This window comes from Lissotriton vulgaris, chromosome 2_1, assembly GCF_964263255.1.
Source record: "Lissotriton vulgaris chromosome 2_1, aLisVul1.2, whole genome shotgun sequence".
Lineage (NCBI taxonomy): Eukaryota > Metazoa > Chordata > Amphibia > Caudata > Salamandridae > Lissotriton > Lissotriton vulgaris.
The window spans coordinates 1,516,223,277-1,516,245,374 of record NC_141687.1 but is presented as its reverse complement, the minus strand read 5'-3'; the positions used below and the strand labels follow the sequence as shown (position 1 = coordinate 1,516,245,374).

Below are 22,098 nucleotides of genomic sequence, written 5' to 3'. Positions count from 1 at the left end.
AATGTTTGGTCATCCGCACTTTGATCAGGTTGCTTTGTTGTCGGGTCAAATGTGAGTTTGGGCTGAGTCCGATCCGCCTTACCCATGATGTAGGTTATGCACCCGATTCAGTAGCTGTGATGCTTAGACCGTTTCCAGGCCTGTCTCACCCAGGACCATCTGCAGAGAAAGTGGCTTTGTATTGCTGGGGTTATGAAGCTGCTATTTGGAGATCCAACACCCCCAACAGGTCTGTGCATCCGTAGAATTGTGGGGCACTTTCCTCAGAAATGTTGCCTGCATAGTTTCTGCATCAGCCCAAGAGTCTTCATTTCTTACTAACAGTGTGCAGCTCCCATACCTCTGGATCACCTCCATAGGCAGGAGTCGGTATGAAGGCTTTGGACTGACGCTGCTTATTGCATTAAACACGCCTTGGGCATATCTGATAGCGCCTCAACATGTGTCTTTGCTCACTGCAAGGGGCAGTGGCCCAGGATCAGTAATAATCCTTCATAACCCAACTTCGGAGCCCATGTGCAGTATGCTGGTGCCCCCCACATTGCCTTACTAAATGCTTCAGATTAGGGGGGGTGGGGGCGCTAGCTTGAGACTCAGTGTACTGGTCCCAACAATATAGTCACTTAGGGGCTTATTTACAAGCCCCTTGCACTGCTGGTGCTTCACTTTTAATATGGGGAAAAGTGACATACCGGTGGTGCAGGGGGCTTGTAAATAAAGGCCTTACTATTTTATACCATATATAACTTACAGACATCTGCCCTCAGTCTTTGCATCTTTAGATTTCATCTTTGGTACTCTGCATCAGCCCTTACTACCATGCATTCAGGGAGAACACAGCGGGCTGGTAAGCAGACAACCAACAAGAAGGGGTGTGGGAATAAAACCTCCAAGCAGCATGCCAAGAGAGCAAGAGTGATATGTCTACTACCACTGAGATTGAGGGCGGTGAATTTAGAAATTTGCAGGCGTAATCCTTACCAGATTGTAAGCATGGCTCCATATGACTTTTGAACTCACCCCTCCCCAAGAGACCCAGGATTACGAATTACTTTACTTCTAATAATTCTAACCCTGGCAGGTAGGTCAGGAAATTGGAGAACTCCAAATCCTGCTCTTTACCAACTGACTCACACGCGCCCCTTAGTACCGCACAAGGAAGAGACCATGCTAACTCTGACCCTTTGGACATATGCCGCACTACTCTGACTACCTCTGCCAAAGTCCATGCTGTTGATCTGCTGGAGGAAGGCTTGTGCCTCCTGGAGACAGTCTTCAACCACTCCATTTCCTCAGGATTGGAAATAAACATTGCCAATACCCTAAAAAGGGGAGAGGCTAACAGGAGCAACTCACCAGCTGATGCAACCAGTATGGCATACCAGTTGGCCAAACCAGTGTTGCTGTGAATTCCTTGTAGGACATACAGTAGTTTCTCCCCTATGTTTGCCTAACTGCACTTGTAGTAGGCGGCTTTTGTTTGAACACATCACAAAGTAATGATGAAAAACGCAGTACCTCGACACTCTTAATATTCTTTTCTCTATTCTTAGACAGTAAACAAATCAATGTATCCTATTCTCAATATGGCCATTCACAGGAAACACCAGTCTTGAAAAATTGTTTCAAAAACACTATTTAATTTCCAATTATCAATGCTCAACTCAACAATGTAATATCCTGCTTTAGTAATCTATACAAGTCAAAAGAGGATGATGGCAGCTGACAGGTGTTTCGTTACTACTGTAACTTCTTCAAGGCTTGAGTCTTTAGGAATTGCAGTTCTCAGAAAATAATCAAACAAGCGTATCAAGTCTATGAGAGTTCCTCAAGAAAATTCAGGAGACCCTTGTGATAAGTGGTCCCGTTATAGAAAAAGTTGTTAAAATAGTCCACATGAAGCACAGCTGATCCTGGAAGGTTCTGGAAAGGTTTATCCAGTCTCCAATAGTAAACACATATTCACTGTATTGTGCTAGTTATCATATTTGAGTAGAATGAAGGTGTCTCGGGGAACACTATACGTTTTATCTCGGAGACCCTCAAAAACATGTTCACAGACTGCAGTGTATGTAATCTCCAATTATTGTTGTTCGGTAGATAGCCTCATCATTGGGTCTTGTCACTTGAGTGTCCCTTTCTACAAGTGACATCAAAACCTCTAGACTGTCTGGATGCTGACAGTGGTAGGTGGATTTAAAGTATTTCCTATTCTTTAGGTGAATCTTTATTGTAGGAAAAGAGTAGGATAGGGATAAGTATAAAGAACAAGGCAGTGTTTAGTGGATGAGTCACTGGTCCACGACAACTAGTGGTTGGGTCGACATGTATCAGCCTGGAACAGCCCTTATGGGTCTATGGCTTTCGCCAGGACTAAAGAAATATATATTGGAATACTAGGCATTAGGATGGCAATACAAGGAGAAATTATTAATTTCTCCTCCTTTTTTGCTCTTTTCATGTGTGCTGCAGTCTGTAAATATGCCTCAATGTCTCTAGCAAATATGATTTACTCAATAAGAGTACTATTCTGAAGTTGCTTGGGGTAGCTACTGGAATATGTTATTTTAATTCCATGCAATTTGAGTCTATGGAATTTAGAGAAAACCAGTCCCAAAGGGGGAGCGACATTACCATCACCATTTGTACTCCGGACCTCGCTCACACTGTTTGGCAACTTAAGGGTACTTTTTCTACATGGGGAATTGAGGTTTCACTAATGCTACCACCTTGCTAGCCTAGCTAATTGCTCCCATCGTCGAGTGTATCTAGTGCACCAGCTAGTGAAATTCTACTAGGTGCAATATACTCCGATTTATATAAATCTCTACCGATTTCAATGTCACCTATAAGTGTGAATGCACAGGCCCAATATTGAGACATTACCTCAGAATGTCAGCAGTCTGCAAATAATCTCACAGGAATGCAAAGCCTGCCTTTATCGACCAGCTGGCAGCGAATCTATGATGGAGCCCTAAATAGGCTCCCCTTGGCGAATCTCTACCATCTTTCCACTAACCTTGGAAGCACCCCTTACACTGCTTATGGACTATGTGCACTCCCATGCCCAAAACCAAATATAGTCACTGGATTTTTATGTGTTTTCCCCACACCTTTTCATCCCCACCAGGACAGCAAGTTCTTGTATGGCGAGCAGGGTGTGGATATCTTCACCACGTTTGAACGACAGCCTTATTGCTCGGCCTCAGATAAAACATGAGATGGAATAGTGGAATGGCCTGACAGCAGCCCTGGAATCACTCATTCCCCCAAATTGTCCTTGTTAGGGTGGAATGTGGTCAGAATTAGAGGCAAAATAGAGGGCCACACGTGGACTGACTTTGTGTGTACCCACTCAATTGTATGCATGCAGGAAACATGGACTGTCCTGCCTGCCCCTATTAATGGATTTAGCACATTCCATCTACCAGTCGCTCCATCTTTCTCTGTGTGCTCAAAAGGGGATTGGCCATACGAATTTCAACCAGGATTAATGCAAAACTCTTTCATTGTACTGCAGAAACTTCAGTCTTTCAGATCCTGGGTCTGGAATTTGCAGCAGGTTCAGGACTGGATATCTTGAACTTTGACAACATCCCATTAGCAGATAGAGGCAGTATTCTGATGAACTTGGACCGCTATCTGGACTTTCTCAATGCCAGAGCAGGCAAGGAGTTTGGCATGATCTGGGGTTGGTGAACTTAATGCCCATCCTTGCACCCCTGATCTCAAAGATGATTGTGGAATAGTCAACTGTGAAGGAAATCCTTTCCACTTTTTTCATGATGCATTTGGTAGTAATCTCAGTTACTTGATGGTAATATTCAACCTGTGCTTTGCGAATGAATACTTCTATCAATGGTTTTTTCCCCCCCAACCTTTGTAGGTAGACGGCCGGGTTAGGGATTTGATTTTATTTTACTGCCTTTCCTTCTAGCTGCTATGGAAAGAGGAAAGTCTATACATAATCTCGCCATGAGTTTCCATAGTTCCTGAAGCTTTTTTATTGACATTAGTAGCTGGCAGGGCGACCTGGTTAGCTCTAGGAAAATCACTGGCAACACTGCCACCAAGAGTAAGGGCACCGGCATTAAATGGGAGTTGTTTATCCCAAATTGTTTATATCTCAGCCGGTCAAAGGCAACCACGCTTTGTTTGAGATCTGCCTAGATGCAGAGGCCGATGCAGCCAGTATCAAAGGGCTTCTACTGGAAGAGGGGATTACGGCCATCAGGCCAGCCCGGCCAGTACAGCCACTGGCCCAGATGGGGGTGTGTTTGGACCTATTTAAGAGAAATTTGGAACTACTGGCACTTCTCATTGCCAATGTCCTTAGAGCAGTGAGCTCATCCTCCAAGCTTCCTTCTTGGTCCACCTCTCTGATCATCCCAAACTTCACGGAGGGCAATCCATTCAGGAGGACCCTAGTTGCTATAGCCTCATTTCACCATTGTGCTATCCCGTTTGGAAATCTGGGCAAAGGAGAGCGGCACTTTACCGTACATTCGGTATGGGTTCAGGAGAGGTATGGGGCAGAAGACCAGTGTATCAATCTGTGTTTCTACCAAGGGAAATATACAACTGCCAAGTGTGACACTTTGCACCTGGGTTTTTTGGACTTGTCTTGTAAGTTTGATCGTGTATCTCTTTCGAAACTGTGGGTTATCATGGAAGGTCTGGGCATAGATAGAGCAGGCATTAACACCATCAGGGAAATCTACTGCGATTTTAGTGCTGCTGTTTGGGTACAGGTTGGGTGGGAAGTACTTGGAACCATTCAGGGTGCCTAGAGGTGTCAAACAAGGTTATGTCTTCTCACCATTCCTATTCTCCCTATACATTAACCATCAGGAGATAGACTTGGTCCTAAGGTGTGGAGACATGCACCAAATCGGAAATCGCCCCAGACCAGACATATTGTATGCAGACGACGCTGTCTTCATGGGTCAAATATCCAGTTGCTCTGCAACGTCTTTTGAATGCCTTTGCCTCCTTTATGGATGGGCTAGATATGCGATTAACACTAGCAAATCTTTCGTAATGTCCTGTGGTCATAGGTTGGTTCCGGGTTCCTCTTTTAAGCTTCTGGCAATCCCTGTCAAACATGTGGCTAATTTGAACTAGGGTATTTGTAGGGTGTCCCGAACCTGCAGACAGACAACAGAAATATTCAGCTTGCAAGGAGTATCAATGCGGTTTGCTCCTTTACTGCTAAATTGGGCAAAAGATCGCTCACTCTCATGTTGGCCATTTAACGTGCTAAATGTGTTGGTCTTGCCAGTTACAGTGCAGGGCTTTGGGGGTCTCAGGCGTTAACTCCATTACAGGTTAATGAAAATACATTTACAGTACGCCTCTTGGATTTACCACCATCCACTTCCTCATTAATTACACATAGGGAATTAGGGCAATGTCCCTTGAGGATGTTTTAAGGACTCGTCCATTGTTATTGTGGTGTAGGATGTGGGTGAATGAGGCCTTCTCCATAAATCAATTGTTAATTAAGGACTGAGTAGCTCTCTCACGGTCCCTAGATGTTCCCTGTTTGAGAGGTGTTAGGAACTTGTCATTCGCACTGTGCAGGTGGGAAGAACGTTGTGATCCCTTCACACTATACCCAAAATGTCACTGAGGGGTACATGCTGTATGTTTAATGAATCAAAGAAAGATGGGCCAGGGTGTCTCCACTCTTCTCTGTTCACTAATATATACACTTACGGGCACATGCATCATTGTCATTTGCATTCGCAAACGGTCCGAATCGCAAAATTTCGGCCGTTTGCGAATGCAATTGACAAAATTGGGATGCATCATGTTTTTCGCAATTTTAGAAATCGCAATCATGTTTCAATTTCTAAAATTACGATTGCATTTAAGAAATCGTAATTTGCGATTTCTTAAATGCAATGCAAGAACATTTTAAATTTGCGAATTTGCAAATAGGGAGAGGTAAATTACCATGAAGTTGACCTTCGTGGTAATTTGCGAAAACTTTCAAAAATGCACAAAAGTGCATTTTTGAAAGATTCTTTTTACACACACACACATGCCCTTGTGGCATTTGTGGTGAAAAATGCACTTAAAGTTATATTTCAGGGGTGCAGGGGGGATCCTTTGGACCCCCCTGCACCCTTGAAATTGCATTCTCAATTTGCGATTCGCAAATTGCTAATCGCAAATTGAGAATGACTTCCCATTCATTCCTATGGGCCTCTAGGCCCATAGGAATCAATGGGAAGGGATTCCTTAATTGCGATTCCAAAATTGTGAATCGAAATTAAGGAATTTTAAGAAATCGCAAAAACAAATGTGATTTCTTGGTGCATAACCGTCTGCGATTTCTTAATTGCGATTCCTTAATTTTCGCAATTAAGAAACCGCAAACGGCAACAATGATGCATGTGGCCTTTTGATCCCTATAGCTGCATGCAACCTATTTTAACATTTGATGCACAGTACTGCAAGCACTTTATTCTGCTTAGGTTTGACTTAACATATTCCATAGACTACTCACCTTTCCCCGGTGTAACCTAGTGCCCGACCTACGTTACCAGGTATCAGTTCAAACACTTTACAAGTAATTTCTTTTGCACTTTTTACTCCGCCCATAGATCTATGGTTCTTAAACCCTTTTTAATCAGGCATTCCTTGTTTTGTTGCACAGAAGCTGTGTACCTTTTACAATCCTTGGGATCTAAGGAGATTGCCTTTTCGGTTTATTCCTTTTTGAGGTTTGCACGGGCAGCTCTGCCAATAAAAATATCCTTCTGTATCTGTATTTAATCTTCTTTGGTATTGACTGCACAGTTTTTCTGAATGAGATGCATTTTATGTATGTGTAGTATTTCTATGGCAGATGTCTTATCATTGCAGCATTATGTTTGGAACCGACCCCTCTGGACTGTATTTTGCATGCACTAGGATCTAACTCCGGGGGCGCTGCTTTAAATTGCTATGCTTTATTTTATGATGTACTGTTTTTATACGCTTTTATGGTCTTTTATATAATGACCGAATAAAGTTGATTTGACTCGACTTGAGTTTAGGCAAACTGCATCGTAAACAAACCGGTGAGTCTTAAATTACAACACGACTGGGAAAAGCAACAATGTGGCTCCCCCAGAAAGGGGGGGGAGGGGTCGGGATAATAAGGTCAAACTTCATTGCATTATGTTGGTTAATGCGTGAAGTTATACAGAGTATGAGGCCGATTAGAAACTAATGATGTACAGCGCATTGGGTAAGCAAAATTATTATTAACGACAATAACAGCTACAGCAGTTAAATTGCGAAGATGGAGAACTTGAGTAATAAATATCAAGTTCTCCTAAAATCCAGATCTGTGGGTAATAAGTTGCGAAGAGCGGGAAGATAAAATAATAATCTGTTGCTCAACTATTTTCAAAGAAGGTTAAACACATCTATGTATTGCCAGTCGATAGAATGTCAAAGTCACAATACCCACCACGGGCAGGTTGTCTTCGGAACCCATCAAAAAGCTGGTCTTCGAACACTAACCAGAGGCAACAAGTCCCATGTGTTTCTTACTTACCTTACCATATCTGCATCCAGGAAGCACGGCCTAAAGGTTGAAGAGCTCTGAATTCTAATCCTACAGACCATCCAATCTCACTTAAAGTGCGTTATCCTGGGGAAGTGATTTCATCCTTTGATCCTAAGTTTCCCATCCTTAAATGTAAGCGCTATTATTACAAGTAAAATCAATCTCTTAAAGGCTTTATAGAAACATGTATATTTACGTAAATGTCCTATCAGTCGATGTTCTCGCTAAGCAGCGAGTCCTCTTTTCCCACTGTGATGTCACAGACTATTTCCTTCCTCGTTTATCCTCATTGGCTGCTGCCCCTTTCAAGGGAAGCGTGCTAGGAAACAGCCCGTGTGATCTATCGCTATCATTAGAGTTGGGCAGGGAAGGGGCTGGGGCTAAAGGCTGAACAAGACCAGCTGGCCAGAGGCACTGTCTATTTCCAGGGATTTATGTTGGCCAGTGTTACAGAAAAGGCACACATTTTAAGCGCAGGTGGAAACATGAAAAGTAACAGTGCAATGAGCTTCCCCCAGAGCAGAAGTAATATAACAAGGAGTCACTCTGACTCTGACACCGTGGTAACCAGGATATTACATGCTTCCAATAGCCAAACTGATGCCCCACAGCATCCACCACAGCCTCAGCTGCCACGCGGGGCCATTTTTTATGTATTCTTGTTCCTGTTTTCTACCAAATACCTTGTTGGTGCCTTCGGTTACTGGATGGTTAAAATGGTTGCAGCATGCTTTAGGTAAGACTGATTCTGTTTTTGATTCACAGCACAGTCGTGAGACAGAAAGAACTTTGTTGTGTATTTCTTAAGTGCAGAAATGTATGTTTTGTTCTGTTAAACGCCATTTACAAAGTGCATGCCCACCCTTACTCTTGATTGCACTTGGAACATGAGGTTTATAAGTAATACCTCAATATTCTGCCTTTTGAATGGACAATGAATTAAATTATTCCCCGAAGACGTGTGGTGGCCAATGTGGTTTATGATGGATTCATCCTTTGTGGAATCCTCTCATGTCATCCTTATCATCCTCGAATTTAACAGGCTTCGTAGGGATAAAATAGATAGTTGAGACCCTACCAGGTGTGGGTTTTTCCCATACTGCTGTGACTTTTTCAACTCTTCATTATAGTAGTTTTTAGAGTCTTATGTCGTATACTGTGTCACTTTAGTTTTGTAACAAACTCTAAATGTTTTTCTCCATTCTACAGTTATCCTAACGCTAACATCAGCACAGACTGTGTTATTAAAGTGTGACTTACTAGTTAAGACCACTCGTACATCACATTTTTTCCATAAACTTTCATTAGGTCCAGTACACGGAATATGAACCCTATGTTTTTACAGAAACGAGGCAACTCCACCATGAAATGAACCCATGGCTTAGAACTTTCAATCCCTATCTATCCACTGTTGATGGACAAAGGTTAAGGCCTAACAGGAAAAGTATTTGCTGTAATATATTACCTGGCTAGTGAAGGTTAAAATGTTATTGTTGGAGTCAAGATGGGGACTTGATGGGATGCATCTCCAACTCAGTCCTCACCAGTCACCTAATATCGCTCTCTTAAGGCACCCCAACTGCAGATCCGTCCCCCTGTGGATGTATGTGTGCAGTGCTGCAGGGGTTCACTGAGGAAGATGTCTGCCGGACTAGTCTTTGATGCTGGACACCTCATGGGAGCGGTGATCGGAGTCAACATGCTGGGTGAAGCAGTCTGGGGAGACGTCAAGGCTCTAGTGGAACCTAAGTAGGAATTCTCTTGTGCGCTTTTGCACCTTTGGAGAGATCAGCAGCACAGACCAATTGCGCTAGGAAGAGGCCCTGTGTTAGAGCAGCTTGGACTACTAGCCTAGCGGTGTGACATGGATACTGCCTCCGGTTGGGAACGGACCCCGACCGGTTGGAGAGCAGAGACTTCACAGGATTATCTCCATGTGATGAATCGTCTCTCAAGGTGTAATGGCTGGGCTTTTTCCCCCCCTGCAATGACTACCTTCCCTACATTATCACCAAGCAGATATGCTCTTTTTTGACTATCATAGCTGATACTGATGGTTGCAGGCAGGGAGGGATCTCGAACAGCCCTGTGATGGGACGGAATAGTGGCAAAAGAGGTAGGATTTGAGTATCCAGGAAGTGGTGGCGCCCAGCAGGTTCTCGTAAATGTATGAAGACACAGTGTAGTGTGGTGCAGCCTGGGAAGGGGAAATCCTAATAACCCCTTAATTTGGACTGGGAAACCCTGTCACATGTACAGTAGAAATTAACCCGAGCACACACAAACATTAAAATTTAGACAATGCATATGGTAGAGAACAACAAATTGATTTCAATCCAACGGTGGTTTCTTGTATTTTTCTTTTTAATTAGGAGTTCTACACAACGCAGCCAGCCGACACGTGTTTCATCAGAGATAAAGTTATCTCTGAATCTTCAGGGCTGTGTGGCGCGTTCAAGCTCCGAGTGATCCCTCAGCCGGTGATATTTCCAACCCGGTGGGGTCTGAGTGTAACAGATGAGTGGCTTATACGCAAGCACCGTATGCTGAATCAGGCCAAAAGGCATGAAACATGAAAGAAGTGAAGGAGCCAATATCGAGTGGGGGATGCTAATTTGCATAGGTAACAATAGTCTAGCTAGTATTTAAAACTGTCCATAACGCCTGTACGGGCACACCAATAGCTGATAAAGACGGAAACGGTGAGTCAGTATCCGAAAAGGATCCAAATAGTGTAAAAAAGCAGCTACGTGGTACACGAGTATTGTGTCTGTAAATTTTCACGGAGTGCAGCGATCGTATCCTGGCGGCTCCACCTCAATCCATGCTGGATTCAACACCGGCTGAGGGATCACACGGAGCTTGAACGCGCCACACAGTGTTGTGTTTTGTACCTTTAAGGAATTAGTTCTAGTAATGTGTTCTCGTGTTGCCACACGAGCCAATATGTCATTTACAGAATGGTATTATTTGTAGTGAGCATTCCTACCTGTCGGTTGTTCTCACTGGTCACGCTGCATTATTTCAAGCTGATGACCAGATAGAAGGACTGAGGAAAGAAGCTCCGTTGGTATCTTACCATTATAATAAATACTTCAACTTATTACCACTCTGGAGTTTTACTTACCAAATTGGCAACGAGGATGGGATAATACTTAATCCTAATATTGAGGATCCAGTGATGCTACTACATGATAATTCAGATCTTTGCAAGGAAATGTTGAATGTTTACCCAAATGTCTTTAAAAAGAATATTGGAAGACTAAATGATTTTAAACATCAAATTGTTTTGAAACCAGATGCATGTCCAGAAGTGCACAAGGTGAGGAACATTCCTATTGTGTTAAGAAAAGAAGTTGAGCTAGAACTTGAAAAACTTGTTCAAGCGGATATCATTGAAACTATCGAGTCATCACAATGGATTTCTCCCATTGTGGTGGCTCGACGCAGCAATGGAAAATTGAGGCTTTTGCATTGATTTAAGGCACTAGAATAACAATATCATAGTTGATAAGTTTCCGTTGCCTAAGATTTCAGAAATGTTAAGTTTGATTAAGGATGCTAGTTGGTTTTCAACAGTAGACTTGTCTGCCGCTTACCATCAGATACCACTCACTGATGAAAGTAAATCTTTAACTGCATTTATTACCCCCGCGGGTTGTTTTCAATACAAGAGACTACCATTCGGTTTAGCATCTGCTGTCGCTATCTTTCAAAGATTAATGCGCCAATTGTTCAGTAAATTCGATAATGTAAGATGCTTCCAAGATGATATTCTTGTTTTTGGAAAAGATAAAGCGGTACATAATAACATCTTTGTAGTAAGGAAGACTACACAAGAAGTAGGTTCAAGCAGGTTTATTCGTAGGAAGAACAGCTTAACAACCACAGGAGGAAAAGGATGTCTTCATCTCCAGTCCAGCAGAAACAGACAGCCTTCAAGGGAAAACATTCCAAGATCCTAACACTCTACTGAGTGACATGGGAAGGTTCTAGATGACATAAGATAATGGAATACCACACACCTCCCCCCCTTTAAAAAAAAAACAAAAAAAACCACAAAAAAAAAACAAAAACTTAACAGAAGCAAGATAATGCAAAAGAATTTAAGTTCTAATATAATCTTTAAACTTTGAAGGAGCACATTTCACGCGCTCACTACGTCTTAATGAAATATCTTCATACTCTACATTTGAAATTAACTCGTGAATATTTGGCAAAGGATGTTTATCAATCCATATTTCTTTATTGAGGCTGCGCAAATCCGCACATAAGCGAAGTTCGCCTGAACTCTTAAGAGAAATCACAATAGGCGAAACCCAAGGGGAAGATTCAATTGGTTCTATTATATTCTTTTTTACTAAGTCATCTAGTATTTCTTTTAATTTGGGTCTATAGGCTAAAGGGACATTTCTTACCCTATGCCTGACAGGAACAGCATTATCATTTAAGACAATTTTATGCTTGAAACCAATATATTTTCCCAGTTTGTCATTAAAAATTTCAGGAAAATTCTTGAGTACACTCTTAGTGAAATCAGTGTTGCTAAATGTGTTCAAAGTTAAATTAACTAACGAGTCAGTAATGTGCTTTTCAAGCCGGGGCTCATCAACATAAACTGGTGGAACAGAATTTGGATCGAGCTTGATCCCTAAGGCACGTTGATGAGGCCAACCAAGGATAGAAACACCCTTGGTTGCAACATAAACCTTAGCTTTGATATCCCAGTTCTTAAAAAACAATTTAGCCCAAAAGAAACCCTCTAGTGCAATCTTTCGTCCTGTGTACCCACCAGGATATATGTCCGTATTTGAGAGTTCTCTCTTATGCCACAACTGTTCGAATATATTCTTATTGTCAAAAGAAGGGAGGAAGAAAAAGTGATCACTTGATCAACAGACACTATTTACCACTCGGGTTAGTGGAAGGTCCAGTCGCAGCGTGTGTCCGTATCTAAGAATGCAACAACAGGGGGTTGCTGGACTGTTCCAATGTAGAACTGGGGAAGATTTAACTGGCGTGACCAAAGGTGTAAGAGTAACACCCTGGGGCATCCATTTTGTTGGATGGATTTGCCTCACACACCCAAAAGGCTGTCATGCTTCATCATCGGCGGTTGCTCCTCGTCGGGGAGGCGGTGCAATCCCCGATGGGCTCACCTCAAAGAGGGGCTCTTTGGCGGAGATCTTTTTATCCAACAGCCTTATGGTGAGGTGTGGGTGTGTGGGCAAAAATTGGTGTATGGCAGTGAAATAGGAAATTAAAATGTAGCTAGGGGTACCGGAATTCCCTTTATTCTGGGGGTCCCCTGGCTGCAATTAAAAACAAGGGACTAGCTCACTAGGTGTCAACAAGTTAGGTCAGGTGACCCTAGATGAGACTAGGGGTGAAGATGGTCGACATGTTTCTCGCAATGGGTGATAATTGCCCGCGATTCATCAGGACCTTAAAAAGGTGAAAAACAACATGCTGGTGTCATGTGTGTGATAGTGTATGTTTACCTCTGTGGGTTGTCCTATGCCTATACATATGGAGGAGATAAACAACAGTAATTAAAAACAAGTTTGTAAATAAAGAAAGTAGGTCACGTCAATCATAGGATCTGTGAACAATGTGGCATGCTGTTGGTATTATTGAGCTTTTAAACAACAAAACCACTGCATGCTATTTCAGTTGTATGTGCATAGTATGACAGGTGAGGCACACACATCAACCACTGAGCTGGTGAGGGGGTTTGTGGAGTGGGTGAGGCTTAAAAGACTAAAAAAGTTATATACAGCTATATACAGCAGCTATCCAGGCTAGAAACTCTATTCACCTCGGTTCTTGCCATGGGCAGGTATTGTAAAGAGACAGAGAGAAACACCATTTGTTGTTTAAGGTGGCTAGGTGCAAAAACACACACACATGCTCTGTGGCTATAGGAGCTAAAGGTATGCAAGGCTCGTTTTCCCCACTTACCTACTGGTCAAGAACTACAAAGCCACATGAGGGGTCGGCGGGACAGGACATCAAGGATGAGCCATTGGGTTTTAGCTAAAGTTAGTTAAAGATTGGCGCCAAAGGGTTATTTGCAGGTGAAACAACTCTTAGGAAACCAAAGGGCTCTTGTCCTCCCTGCCCCCGTTTATCATTAATGCACTCACCTCTAATCTCATGTGTCCGGATGGTATGACCTACCCTTCTCCGCCGAGCTCGAGTAGATATGTGAGCTCGGCGGTCAGGGTTATTTAACCAAAACAACACAAATCGGCGTGTACCACGCGTCTCCGCCTCCTGTGACGTATCACGTGATTCTGGCCGATCGGGGCGTGGCCATCTTAGACTGGTGTATCGGTGTGTAGAGGGCTGGTCGCTTGTGTACGCTCGCTCTGTTATTAGTGACCAATGTACCGGGAACCTTATTGGAAGTATGCCGCTCTGTGTCCGACATTCACAGGAACAACCGTTTTATCTAGCGGACATAGTGTATCATATCCCGCCAGGGCGGCGTTTGCGACGGGTCATAGCCCCTAGCGGCGTATCACGTGATATTGACCGATGTTATGGCGGCCATATTGGACTGGTGCCTCGGTGCCTATGAGACTTAAGCTTATCAGAACTATGCCTAGTGTTACTAAAAATATGCGTATTTAGCGGTGCATAGGCGGTGTGTAAACGACAGTAATTTGGCGCTGGGGGATACAATGGCTTCCTGAATAAATTGGGATAAACCCCCTTGTCTCGTGTGTGTTAGGAAGACAGCGACCCAGACGCAATTAGCACAGGGATTGCACAGGGTCATAGAGTGGATGAGTGAGTGGCAACAATGATGGCCATGGTGTACCAGAGGTATGGGAGCCAAGTATAGTGTGTGTGTTAGGCACTGTATGGTATGGTACCTACGGGGGAAGGTATTGGAGGAGAGCTGAGTCATAGAGTGCAGCTCAGTGATGGTCATAAGGCTATATTTTAATGGTGGTAACAGTGTAATGGAGGGAACTGGATGGCTCAAAGAGAGTGCCACGGAATGTCTTCGTTGAGACCCTGCTTGTCTGAGGACAGTCGATGGACCCATCTCTGTTCCTTCTGGAAGAGGGCATTTTTCGGGCAGTTGGGGCTAGATTCAAGTACTACCCACTTCATGGAATCTTCATCATGGCTGTGATCTACATAATGTTTGCACATTTTAGTGTGATTCTTCTTGCAGCGAAAGTTGCTGCGATGTTCAATGATTCGGGTTTTGACGGGACGTGTTGTCATCCCGACATATTGTAAGCCACAGGGGCACGTGAGTAGGTATATACAGTGTGAGGTTTTACAGTTTGTGTGGTGTCTAATCTCCCATGTGAAGGTCTCTGAGAGCTGTATGGTTTTGACTGTCATAGTGTATCTACAGACGCCACACATCCCACAAGGATAATGGCCCGTGACCGGAGGTAATTGCCACAATGTTAGTTGGGTTTCCTTTCTAGTTCTCTTAGGTCTGGTGCTAATTAGGATATCCTTTAGATTTTGCGATCTCTTAAAGGCGAACCTAGGTTCTTCCAGGGTCATGTCACCTGTGTTCAATATGTCCCAATGATCGTGTTCCTAATTTGGTTGGACAATGGGGTAAATGTAGTCACACAAGTGATAGGTTGGTTCTCGACAGGGACTCTTTCCTGTCGCTCAAGCAGTGCCTCACGATTGTTGTTCCTAGCCCGTTTTCTAGCTTTCAAGACCTCGCTTTTGGGGTAGCCCCTGTCGAGTAGGTTCCTGGAAAGGATTGTGGATTCCTTTTTGTAATCAGACACAGCACTACAATTGCGCCTTATCCGCAGGAATTGGCCGAAAGGTAAGTTGGTGCGTAAGGCCCTTGGATGGTGGCTTTTGTAGTGAAGGAGACTGTTGCGGTCGGTGGGTTTACGATACATAGTCGTGCTTATGGACCCTTCATCCAGTCTTATCGTTAGATCCAAGAAGGCGATCTCCTTTGGTGAGGCGGCCATGGTGAAGTTTAAGTGGGGATTTAATGTATTGACCCACTCTAGGAACGCTTCATGTGAGGTTGGGGGGCCTTTCCACAAGATCAGGATGTCATCAATGAAGCGTTTCAAAATAATTCTCTGTCAGCGCTAGGGTGGCGCCACCCTAGCGCTGACAGAGAATTATTTTGAATTTAGGGGCAAGTACTACCACCAGACCCAAGGCACCTCTATGGGCAGTACTTTTGCCCCTTCGGTGGCTTGTCTGTATATGGCCAAGTTTGAATGTACACACATACACCATGAGTCTAATCCCTTTCGGAACAACATCAAAATGTGGAAACGCTTCATTGATCGTGAGGCACTGCTTGAGCGACAGGAAAGAGTCCCTGTCGAGAACCAACCTATCACTTGTGTGACTACATTTACCCCATTGTCCAACCAAATTAGGAACACGATTAAACATCATTGGGACATATTGAACACAGGTGACATGACCCTGGAAGAACCTAGGTTCGCCTTTAAGAGATCGCAAAATCTAAAGGCTATCCTAATTAGCACCAGACCTAAGAGAACTAGAAAGGAAACCCAACTAACATTGTGGCAATTACCTCCGGTCACGGGCCATTATCCTTGTGGGATGTGTGGCGTCTGTAGATACACTATGACAGTCAAAACCATACAGCTCTCAGAGACCTTCACATGGGAGATTAGACACCACACAAACTGTAACACCTCACACTGTATATACCTACTCACGTGCCCTTGTGGCTTACAATATGTCGGGATGACAACACGTCCCATCAAAACCCGAATCATTGAACATCGCAGCAACTTTCGCTGCAAGAAGACTCACACTAAAATGTGCAAACATTATGTAGATCACAGCCATGATGAAGATTCCATGAAGTGGGTAGTACTTGAATCTAGCCCCAACTGCCCGAAAAATGCCCTCTTCCAGAAGGAACAGAGATGGGTCCATCGACTGTCCTCAGACAAGCAGGGTCTCAACGAAGACATTCCGTGGCACTCTCTTTGAGCCATCCAGTTCCCTCCATTACACTGTTGCCACCATTAAAATATAGCCTTATGACCATCACTGAGCTGCACTCTATGACTCAGCTCTCCTCCAATACCTTCCCCCATAGGTACCATACCATACAGTGCCTAACACACACACTATACTTGGCTCCCATACCTCTGGTACACCATGGCCATCATTTTTGCCACTCACTCATCCACTCTATGACCCTGTGCAATCCCTGTGCTAATTGCGTCTGGGTCGCTGTCTTCCTAACACACACGAGACAAGGGGGTTTATCCCAATTTATTCAGGAAGCCATTGGATCCCCCAGCGCCAAATTACTGTCGTTTACACACCGCCTATGCCCTGCTAAATACGCATATTTTTAGTAACACTAGGCATAGTTCTGATAAGCTTAAGTCTCATAGGCACCGAGGCACCAGTCCAATATGGTCGCCATAACATCGGTCAATATCACGTGATACGCCGCTAGGGGCTATGACACGTCGCAAACGCCGCCCTGGCGGGATATGATACACTATGTCCGCTAGATAAAACGGTTGTTCCTGTGAATGTCGGACACAGAGCGGCATACTTCCAATAAGGTTTCCGGTACATTGGTCACTAATAACAGAGCGAGCGTACACAAGCGACCAGCCCTCTACACACCGATACACCAGTCTAAGATGGCCGCGCCCCGATCAGCCAGAATCACGTGATACGTCACAGGAGGCGGAGACGCGTGGTACACGCCGATTCGTGTTGTTTTGGTTAAATAACCCTGACCGCCGAGCTCACATATCTACTCGAGCTCGGCGGAGAAGGGTAGGTCATACCATCCGGACACATGAGATTAGAGGTGAGTGCATTAATGATAAACGGGGGCAGGGAGGACAAGAGCCCTTTGGTTTCCTAAGAGTTGTTTCACCTGCAAATAACCCTTTGGCGCCAATCTTTTACCTAACTTTAGCTAAAACCCAATGGCTCATCCTTGATGTCCTGTCCCGCCGACCCCTCATGTGGCTTTGTAGTTCTTGACCAGTAGGTAAGTGGGGAAAACGAGCCTTGCATACCTTTAGCTCCTATAGCCACAGAGCATGTGTGTGTGTTTTTGCACCTAGCCACCTTAAACAACAAATGGTGTTTCTCTCTGTCTCTTTACAATACCTGCCCATGGCAAGAACCGAGGTGAATAGAGTTTCTAGCCTGGATAGCTGCTGTATATAGCTGTATATAACTTTTTTAGTCTTTTAAGCCTCACCCACTCCACAAACCCCCTCACCAGCTCAGTGGTTGATGTGTGTGCCTCACCTGTCATACTATGCACATACAACTGAAATAGCATGCAGTGGTTTTGTTGTTTAAAAGCTCAATAATACCAACAGCATGCCACATTGTTCACAGATCCTATGATTGACGTGACCTACTTTCTTTATTTACAAACTTGTTTTTAATTACTGTTGTTTATCTCCTCCATATGTATAGGCATAGGACAACCCACAGAGGTAAACATACACTATCACACACATGACACCAGCATGTTGTTTTTCACCTTTTTAAGGTCCTGATGAATCGCGGGCAATTATCACCCATTGCGAGAAACATGTCGACCATCTTCACCCCTAGTCTCATCTAGGGTCACCTGACCTAACTTGTTGACACCTAGTGAGCTAGTCCCTTGTTTTTAATTGCAGCCAGGGGACCCCCAGAATAAAGTGAATTCCGGTACCCCTAGCTACATTTTAATTTCCTATTTCACTGCCATACACCAATTTTTGCCCACACACCCACACCTCACCATAAGGCTGTTGGATAAAAAGATCTCCGCCAAAGAGCCCCTCTTTGAGGTGAGCCCGTCGGGGATTGCACCGCCTCCCCGACAAGGAGCAACCGCCGATGATGAAGCATGACACCCTTCTGGGTGTGTGAGGCAAATCCATCCAACAAAATGGATGCCCCAGGGTGTTACTCTTACACCTTTGGTCACGCCAGTTAAATCTTCCCCAGTTCTACATTGGAACAGTCCAGCAACCCCCTGTTGTTGCGAATATATTCTTACCAATAATAGTGTACCATGCACAGGAATCGACAAAAATTTCAATAGGTTTGTCATCCATAAAAACTGTACAAGAAGGAAAATTGTTTTGAATACACTCATCAACAGAAAGTATACAGTTTAGACTATTAAGAACTTCTTCTTCCTCTGGAGAGATATAATTAATTCTCTGACCAGATCTGCACACATTCCCAAAATGTCCTTCCTTTTTACATTTGATACAAATGTTATCCCAGGCAGGACAACCTTTGTAGTTGCCAACATGGTTGGCACTACCACATCTGTAACAAAATATTGTACTTTTCTTAGAAAAACTCTTATTATCACTAGAATTCTTTACGTATTCTTTCTTAAAGGTAGGTTTAGTATTGAGAGTATTTGAAGTAGGATGACCAGTATGGGTTTTAACAATGGCTACTTCAACCTCAGGAACATTTGTTTTCAGATTTTTCCCTCTAATTTCGGATACAAATATTTCAGAGTGTTCTATACAATTAGCTATGTTCACTACTGCAGCAAGAGTAGTCTCCGTACCCAACCAAAGCCTTTCTTGAATCTTTTTGCTTTTTGTTTTCATCATGATTTGATCCCTGAGGACTTGTTCGTATGATATGGTTTCGAAAGAACAAGTGCAGGCAAGTGAACGTAGTGCTGCAACATAATCCTCAATTGATTCATCAGGTTTCTGTTCGCGGGAGTAGAACTTGAACCTCTCCATCACAGTATTTATCCTTCTACCAAAACGAATTTTCATTTGCTTAGAAGCTTTGTTAAACACATCCATATCACCTGCGTCTTCCAAAGGTGGTAAATTATCGAATTCTTTTATTCCTGCACCACCAAGACAGTGTCTTAGAAGAGCAAGCTTTCTTTTTGCTGAACAATCCTCTTTTTCTAAAACATCCACGTATGCTATAAACATGGGAAACCAAAGATCCCATTCTATAGGAGGATCGCCAGTAACTTGATGAAAATGAGGTGGAGCTGCAATGTTAGACATCCTGTAAATAAAGGTTAATCTTAACACACAAAAATAGTACAGTATAATATTACAGTATAAACAGGTAAGTAGCAGTACAGTATAAATGGGTAAGTAAACCACTGTATCTTCTTCTTTTCCTTTTTGAAAAAGGTGTGCAAATCACCGTTGAAAATTTGCAAAGACGTTTCTAAGAAATGTACAAATTACCGTGGTAAAGTGCAGAATGCTGGAAGATTTGTAGTATAGCTCCACTTCACTGTAAAACTGAGAAATGAAGAAGAAATAAATAAATGCAGAAATGTTTTAAAACTGACAAATTAAATAATAGCAGAACGTTTGGTATAACGTCTGGTATCCGGAAATGTTTAAACTGGAATTAAACTTCAAACCGATGTTGATTTAAGAAAGTTGCTCGTCGAAATTAAGGAAAACACGGAGAAAATGCTTCATACTACATTAAGATGGCCGCCTTGAACGTGAATACGTGCGCAATGACCTGCGCCGTGACGTTCTTATCCCAGAATGCAGCGCAAAACTTGAAACGGATTCATCGAAACTCGAGACTGAAGCCGGCTCGAGGTGAGTTCCAAAGGTGTTTATTTTCAAAGTCTTGCCCTTTAAAATAAGACGAGCCCAGCAATTCTTGCCCTTAAAATAAGACGAGCACAGCAATGTCAAAGGCAAAATGTATAAAATACGATGGTTGAAAACCGCTCGATGAATGCGGTTGGAAAATAGGGAAACCGCTCGATGAATGCGGCCGAAAGCTGTAGAACAGGCTGGCAGACTCTGAATGCACAAAGTAGACACGCAAAGTAGAGTCAAAGCGGAAATAAAAACCAATAAGGTGACTCACGCTTGAGATGAACTGCATCAAAGTCCGTTTTAAAGGATGATGAGTGAAGCCTGGGATAGTTCTTTCCAGTAGATAAAATGAAATCTGCGCAAAACAGGAAGTGCTGAAAAACGAGTGAACGCTGTCTTCGAAACTCCACTGCTCCCAACGTCGCCAATGATTGTGTAGTAAGGAAGACTACACAAGAAGTAGGTTCAAGCAGGTTTATTCGTAGGAAGAACAGCTTAACAACCACAGGAGGAAAAGGATGTCTTCATCTCCAGTCCAGCAGAAACAGACAGCCTTCAAGGGAAAACATTCCAAGATCCTAACACTCTACTGAGTGACATGGGAAGGTTCTAGATGACATAAGATAATGGAATACCACAATCTTGAAAGAAGTTTTAAGTGTTCTGGAAAAAAAGGTTTGACAGTGGAGCATTCTAAATGCAAGTTTGGTTTGAGATCAATTACTTACCTTGGACATGTTGTTAGTGGGGAAGGGATTTCCAGTAAACCTTCCCTGGTGAATTCAGTAATTAATGCTCCGAATCCAAATAATAAAGATGAGGTAAGATCTTTTGTAGGTCTGGTTGAATTTTACTCGAAGTTTGTAAAGGGTTTTTCGAGTAAAATGTTCAATGTCACACAATTGTTAAACAACAAATCTAAGTTTGTGTGGTCTGCTGAGTGTAAAGAGGAATTTGAGAACATTAAAAGTGAGATTGCAAAAGCTCCAGCTTTAAGCGCTTTTGACCCGAATTTGGATAATGTAATAACTGTAGATGCAAGTGTGCTTTCACAGGTAGATTCTGATGGAAAGGAATATATAATTGCTTATTTTTTTCAATTGTATTTTATTTTGTGTATTAAGGGGAAGATGTGTTTTGTTTTGTACCTTTAAGGAATTAGTTCTAGTAATGTGTTCTCGTGTTGCCACAAGAGCCAATATGTCATTAACAGAATGTTATTATTTGTAGTGAACATTCCTACCTGTCGGTTGTTCTCACTGGTCACGCTGCATTATTTCAAGCTGATGACCAGAGAGAAGGACTGAGGAAAGAAGCTCTGTTGGTATCTTACCATTATAATAAATAATTCAGCTTATTACCACTCTGGAGTTTTACTTAACACACAGCCCTGAAGATTCAGAGATAACTTTATCTCTGATGAAACACATGTCGGCTGGCTGCGTTGTATAGAACTCCTAATTAAAAAGAACACAAGAAACATCTGTTGGATTGAAATCAATTTGTTGTTCTCTCACCATATGCATTGTCTAAATTTTAATGTTTTGTGTGCTAAGGTTAATTTCTACTGTGATTTGACAGGCCCTGCAGCTTTGATGACATCGACAATCCTTGCATTGTGGTATTTGCTCTAGGTTGATGCTGTCTTGATCGGTGCAGATGGGGCTAAGGCCAGTCATCCCTGTACTCACTCCTTGGAGAACCTGGTTAGACAGCTCACTGTCCCTCTGGCCTCATTCCCTTGATTTTTGTATTTCAGCTGTATATCATCAGATGCCTGTGCTATGGCCCTACAATAAATTCACTGACCGACGTTGAGACCTGATGCTGTTGGTTTGCCTTTTCGCAGCTTTATCTCCTGAGGAGGTGATTGCGGACCTGATTGAGAACTCGCCTGAATGAATGCCGCTGAAAATACCCTTTTATGGTATAAACGCTACA

At 43.1% G+C, this 22,098-nt stretch overlaps 1 protein-coding gene across 1 annotated transcript in view; it reads left to right on the top strand.

The window, feature by feature from the left end:
- Window positions 1–8,049: 8,049 nt before the first annotated feature.
- LOC147732826 (SUN domain-containing protein 3-like) overlaps window positions 8,050–22,098 on the top strand; it is an 83,252-nt gene continuing 69,203 nt past the window's right edge. Inside the window, exon 1 of the mRNA XM_086954747.1 lies at window positions 8,050–8,300. Within this exon, the coding sequence (XP_086810873.1) occupies window positions 8,050–8,300 (251 nt within the window). The remainder of the gene's footprint in view (window positions 8,301–22,098) is intronic.